The sequence below is a fragment of the Etheostoma spectabile genome, chromosome 16, assembly GCF_008692095.1.
Source record: "Etheostoma spectabile isolate EspeVRDwgs_2016 chromosome 16, UIUC_Espe_1.0, whole genome shotgun sequence".
In the NCBI taxonomy this organism is placed as follows: domain Eukaryota; kingdom Metazoa; phylum Chordata; class Actinopteri; order Perciformes; family Percidae; genus Etheostoma; species Etheostoma spectabile.
In genome coordinates, this window is record NC_045748.1 from 23,555,952 (window position 1) to 23,562,740 (window position 6,789).

At 39.9% G+C, this 6,789-nt stretch overlaps 1 protein-coding gene and 1 long non-coding RNA gene across 2 annotated transcripts in view; both read right to left on the reverse strand.

Moving 5' to 3' along the window:
* zer1 (zyg-11 related, cell cycle regulator) overlaps window positions 1-4,699 on the reverse strand; it is a 22,701-nt gene extending 18,002 nt beyond the window's left edge. The window contains exons 1-3 of the mRNA XM_032539231.1: window positions 4,520-4,699; window positions 3,148-3,364; window positions 2,878-3,028 (exon numbers count right to left, since the gene is read on the reverse strand). Of these exons, the coding sequence (XP_032395122.1) occupies window positions 2,878-3,028; window positions 3,148-3,314 (318 nt within the window). The 5' untranslated portion in view covers window positions 3,315-3,364; window positions 4,520-4,699. The remainder of the gene's footprint in view (window positions 1-2,877; window positions 3,029-3,147; window positions 3,365-4,519) is intronic.
* The window catches only part of LOC116704070 (uncharacterized), a 5,982-nt gene continuing 3,892 nt past the window's right edge, over window positions 4,700-6,789 (reverse strand). The window contains exon 3 of the long non-coding RNA XR_004335576.1: window positions 4,700-4,711. This is a non-coding gene — a long non-coding RNA (uncharacterized LOC116704070). The remainder of the gene's footprint in view (window positions 4,712-6,789) is intronic.

The following is a 6,789-nucleotide window of genomic DNA, read 5'->3' on the forward strand; positions in this document are numbered from 1 at the left end:
GTGTTCTGACAAGAACTAAGAAAAGAGATCCTATTTCTCCTGTATTAGCTTTGCTGCATTGTCTTCCTATAAAATCCAGGATTGAATTTAAAATCCTTCTCCTGACCTACAAAGCTCTAAATGGTCAAGCACCGTCTTATCTTGAAGAGCTCCTAGTACCTTATTATCCCACTAGAGCACTACGCTCCCAGAATGCAGGGTTACTTGTGGTTCCTGGAGTCTCTAAAAGTAGAATGGGAGCCAGAGCCTTCAGCTATCAGGCTCTTCTCTCTTTACCCTGTCTCTCTTAATTATGCTGTAATAGTTTTAGACTGCCGGGGGACTTCCTTTGACACACTGAGCTCCTCTATCTTTCCATTTGTGTGCATCCATGTCCTAGAACTGTTTGTTACTAACCTAGCTCTGGGGAGTTATTCCCCGGAGTCCTTATGTTCTTTTTCCCCCACCATGTCTCCTTCAAGAAGGCGCCCAAATCATGGTTGCAGCTGTCGCCATGGTCCTGCTACACGTTCTGCAGTGCCCTGCAACGCCCTGCTATGCCATGAACTACATCAACTACTATTTCTAGTTACTGTTCCATTATCTTTTACTGTGACTGTTATCGCCGCTATTCATTACACCCCCACCCGGCCCTGTCAGACACCACCCACCAAGAGCCTGGGTCTGTCCCAGGTTTCTTCCTAAAAGAGAGTTTTTCCTCACCACTGTCACACTAAATGCTTGCTCTTGTAGGAATTACAAGAATTGTTGGGTCCTTGTAAATTATAGTGTGTGTTCTAGACCTACTGTGTCTATGTTTCTATATTTAAGTCGCTAAACAGAACGTTATTATGTCCTGATGGTAATGAAAACTACAAAACACTGAGGTTGTAAAACAAGTTACTTAAAGTTTCCTTTAAAAAAGGGAACAACCACAGGCTCTTTCATTCCTACATTCCTTAAAATATATTTTTGATTTTGTGTATCTGCTTTAGTGTATGTCCTTTGGTTGTGGTTTTTATATAAGCCGTTACAGGTTTCTACCACAACCTCATATGTATTTTACTGTTTCTTTATTTCTTTACTGTAATTTGTTTTTATGTTCTGTGATACAAATACGCAGCACTTTTTTCTCCAATCCCGGAATGTTGAGTGGAATCGCCAGATCTTCCATCGCTTCGCTCTACATTTTTCTAATTATTACACAGCTTCTTACCAAATCCTTTAATAATTTAACATAACATATAGATGTGAAAAGGATTTTATTGATTTAAAAACGATTGTATTGCATCCACTGCGTCCATAGTAACGTAAACTCTGTAGCTGTTTCATGCAGCCCTCCATCTATCACTCAACACCACAGAATCACCTCCTCCTGGTTTGGCATCAGACTGGTGTGTGTGCTGACCTTTTTCCAGCAATGAGCTACCCGTATGCCTGCTGTTTGCAGAAGCCACAGGTCCGGCACGCATTTTATCCCCTCTTACGGGCTGTGGTAGTAGCCGTATATTTACCGTCAAAATGAGTCGGGATGTGTTGGGTTGCTGCCTAGCTAGGCGGACAAATCCCTTCAACTAGCTTGCTGTTTCAATCACTGCGGGTTGTGAGCTAGTGAGCCATCAGGGCTGCTCTCGTGGTCGTTATGATTCCCACTAAACTGAACATTTCCGTTGATGGTGAAGTGAAACAAGGTGAATGGGACTTCTTTGGGAATATTTACACTACCGGTCAAACGTTTGGGGTCACTTACAAATTTCTATTCCTCACCATTATAGACAGAATACCAGCGGATCCGAGTGGGTGACTGATCTTTAATACAATATCTACATTGGCCATTATCAGCAACCATTCCTCCAATCATCCAAAGGCTCATTCTGTTCACTAATCTGATATCATTTTAAAAAAATAACTAGAAAAACATTGGAGAACCCTTTTGCAATTATGTGAGCACATAATGTAATCTGAAAACTGCTGCCCTGGTTAAAAAAACAATGCAATTGTTCTCAGCTGGTATTCTGTCTATAATGGAGTGCAATGGAAATTTCTAAGTGACCCCAAACTTTTGACCGGTAGTGTATGTTGACTTTTTTGCCCTAATTCATCTCATTTCCTTCTTGCACACGCATTGCAGTACCTGGAAACACAATGTTACAATGTAACTGTTGTCACAGCTGAAGTTACTGCATAGCGATCATAGACTGTTCAAAGATTCAGGTCAGCACACCCACCAGTCTGATGCCAAGCCAGGAGGAGGTCATTCTGTGGTGTTAAGTGATAGATGGAGGGCTGCATGATACAGCTACAGAGTTTACGTTGCTATGGACGCAGTGTACCAAAAGCAGAGATGTATTACAAATCGTTTTTAAATCAACAAAATCCTTTTTAAATCTATATGTTGAGTTTAACTATTAAACCATTTGGTATAAATGCTCACCAGATCTGCTGCCATTGCCGGGATTGGAGGACGGGATTTTGCTCCACTTTTCCCGAGTTTTTGCAACAGCTGATAAATTAGCTGGACTTCTTTCGGCGGATTGATGGATGTCCTCCAGAGTGATCAACACTGCATCTGTGGCAACGCTCTGCTATGCATGGCAATGCTCTGTTATACTTAGCAACGGTCTGTTATAAAGAATTAGCACCGTAGAATTGCCATTGTATTCAGCCATGCCATGTAATAATACTGTATAATGCATGTATTGTAGGAACTAGAAAGATAACATTTCACTGAAATTGTATTAATGCGACTTCATGAAATAACTAAATTGATTGATTGATTGATTGATTGATTGTCTTGTGTTTTCTAGTTGAAATGTTCCACAGAGGCGAACTGGAAATTGAAAGATGTAATCAGCTAATTCTGAAAAACTAATCTTTGACTAACTTCCAACATCCCACCTGTTTTTTAATGGCCTCCAGATCTCTGTCACGCACAAAATCTTCTCTCAGCTGTACCCTGGTCAGTCTGGTGCTTCGAGGGTCTGAGAATAATTGGAAGAAGCTCTCCTCTGGTTCAAAGTTACTGTCTGTGTGGACCAACTCCATGTATCTGATTAAAAAAGCACAGACAAAAGGGAATCTGTAATATTGTGACAAACACAGGTGCATCTGACAGGATAAATATTACAAAATTGGGTTAAACATCATATGATGTATCCTACTACGTACGTGTTGACCAGCTTGTCGCAGATTTCGCTGGGGAGGAAGATGTCCGAGCGCAGACAAAGTTTGTTCCTGGATTCCTGGTAGCACATGGTTTTTCTAAGGTTCCTCAGACAGAAGACTGTTGCCAGAGTCATCAGGCTGTCAGGGTTGTCTCCTGCTTTGGCTGCCATGTTAGCCTCTTGTTCTCTGCCTCAGATCAAAGACAGGGCAGTGCAGGGACCTTAGGATGGGTTTATTGAACAAAGTAAAGGGTTAGGATACATTTCTTTTCACAGAACACTTCTTCTGGCAGAAAACAGCAAAAAAACAATTCTGTTGACATTTTCACTCCAATGTGAGGTTTGAATTGAAGCAACTGTGAATTAAACCAGTGCATGTGTAAAGTCGCTGCATTTATAACTTCCACAATATCAGATTCATTATTTCACTCTCTTTGGCATTAATTGCAGCTATACATTAATGTTTTCTGGTTAATATATGTAGGTTCACATATATGTATGTAAAAAATGTTTTTTTGCCCGAAACCATGTGACAAACAATGGGTTATACACTGAGTGACATAGTTAGTAATTAAAGTAATGACATTCAATCCAAAACATAGACAAATTATCAAAGACCTGGACAAGACATTACAGGTTACTACTGTATTTACCATGTTTCCTAACTACATTAACTAGTCGACTTATTAAGGTCAAAACGCCTTACTGTCATAATACCCTTAGCTCATATCTATATTTTTAGAAAAACCTTACCTCTTATGGGTATTTCAGACCTTTCCATGCTTAGCAAAGTAACCTGTCATGCCAATGGCTGATACTGTTAGCAACTAACGTTTGCTACTTTGCAACAACTCGTAACGTTATGTATATATCTATGGCACCTTGTTTCACCATTACTAACACAATTATCCTCTATTATCTATATTAAGCTGAATGACTCCTGTTGATAATGGTGCTACTAGTTTGTTAACCTAAGTTAACCACAAATAGCAATGACTCCTGGGAGATACAGCAGACTGTTACTAAGTTAGCTAGCTTCCTAGCTAGCTACACTGGGGAATAATTTACTTTAACAACACTAACGCTAAATTGCTACTGGCAAACAGACAACTATAAGCCTAGCTACTCGCGTACACCAACCCAACACACCAAAGACCAACGCTTGTTATTCTAAGTTAAGGCTCAACTTGCCGAAACGGTGTCACCAGTGCATTTCAGCGTCTAAATTAGCTTGGGGCTAACGATGACTTTCCCTACTATGATGTTAGCTAACATAGCCAGTGGGGCTAGCGCTAGCTAAGCGCTCTGTGTAGAATGCAGGCTACAAATAGTGGTCAGCGGTGTTTAAGTGCATGGCTCATCAGGCAGTGCTTTACCTTAGCTTTCGCCAAGGCTATATGTCTTGATGACGGCGAGAAATTGAGTTATTATCATCGGTCTTCACTCATCTGATTTTCGTTTTCGTCCGATGTCAACAAACAGACTCCTTCTCGCTCCTCCTCCTAATTCGTCTCCTCCTCCTTTTTCCCATCTCTTCCTCCTGCTCTTCCCTTTCCTCTGTCTTTTTTCTTCTTCTATTCCCATCACTCGGCCTTCTAGTTTTAATCATTAATACTATAGTAGGCTATTCATATGTCTGTCATTTATGTCAGCGATAATCTCATAATCATTATTTATTTACCTAATACCTAGTATAATTATTATAATTAAATTATTAGCTAGCTAGTAGCAGTTGGCCTAGTGGTATTGCTTGATAGTTTAGCCTAGGAAGTACAATGGTGGAAGAAGTAGATCCTTTACTTAAAAGTACTAATTCCACATTGTGAAAATACTCAGTTGTAAGTGAAAGTCCTGCATTGAAAATGTTACTTAACTGAAAGTATGTAAAGTATCACCAGGAAAATGTAGCCCACCTTAAAGTAGCCTATTAAAAGTAAAAGTATGCAGCAGAAAAATCCTCACATTTTTGTTACTGGATATGATCAAAGTTCGTCAACTAAGTGTGTAATCGGCTTATCATTTCCTCTGTACTTGTAGGCCTATATTGTTGGGTAGTTTCATTCATAATAAAACATTGTATTTCATAAAACTACATGTGTTGTGTGTACAGAAATCCAAATCAGAATCAGAGTCAGAATCAGCTTTATTCGCCAGGTATGAGTACGAGGAATTTGTCTTTGGAGCATCGTTACTCACACTGTGCTTACACATACACATCAACCAAAACAGAAATATACACACTAATATATACACAATATATACATACTCTAAACAGAAACAGAAACAATATAGAGGCATGAGTGCAATGAAGAGATCAATACAATTATTTAAATGTGCGTAGTGCAAGGGTACTGGGATAAATAGTATTATGTTATTATATTACAATATGAACAGTATGAACATATGAACAGTTCTGAAAATAGGAAATGAGAATGATGAATAAATAAAAAATAATAAGTGAGATGTGAGAGTTGGAATGATGAATAATACTAAATAAGTGGAATAATACAGGTGCTGTATAGACAGTGTTACAGTGTTATTGACCAGAACTGAACCTGACACTGTGGGTCAGAAGTCAGCTGTTCATCAGAGAGATGGCTTGTGGGTAAAAATGTGTAAAGTAACTAGTAACTAAAGCTGTCAGATAATGTAGTGGGGTAAAAAGTAAAAAAATTCTCACTGAGGTATAACTTGGCGGAGTAGAAGTAGAAAGTGGCATTAAAAGAAAAGACTCAAGTAAAGTAGGCCTACAAGTACCTCATATTTGTACTTAAGTACAGTACTTCAACCACTGAGTAAGTAGTCTACTTAAGACACTTGGAAGAAACCCCCCCACTTAACTTCAATACAAGAAATAAACTGTGTGCCAAACTGTTCCAGCATGGTTTATTCTGCATTATAATTTGTTGTATTTTTACTTATCTGTGAAATGAAAGCATTGACTTTCTCAGGTCCAGGGGGGCAATTGCCCCAGAGCCCAGATCCCAGGAGCCCTAAAAGCCCTTAGATTGACTGTGTGTAAATTTGGTTAATTGCAAATTTGTTACAAAAATGCCCCACTAAAGTGTGGTATCGACAGAGGCAGGTGCTGCAATATTACCTGATCTTGTGGCCCTGTTTCAGGGGCATGTCAAGAGGGGCCCAACAGCAAATTTGCCCCATGAGACCCCTGAATCCAGCCATGTCAGTGTGTTTTGCCGCGCTTTCTTTCCACACTGTTTGTACAGACATAAATGCAAAAATATGTTACATTGAGTTAGAGCTGGGCAATATATCAATATGTAAATGTACTGTATTTATATAGCGCTTTTCTAGTCTTTACGAGTACTCAAAGCGCTTTAACATAGTACAGGAACCATTCACCATTCACGCTCATTCATCCACTATGGCCGAGGCTGCCGTACAAGGTGCTACCTGCTCATCAGATAAACCCTCACACACATTTACACTCCAATGGCGCAGCAACAGGGGCAACTCGGGGTTCAGTGTCTTGCCCAAGGACACGTCGACATGGAACTGCAGGGCCAGGGATCGAACCACCAACCTTCTAATTGGCACTACCACTGAGCCACAGCCGCGATCAGGAGATTGGGATCAGGAGATTGTGAAGGCCATGACAAAACCTTCAGTTTACGCCTCTTGATGT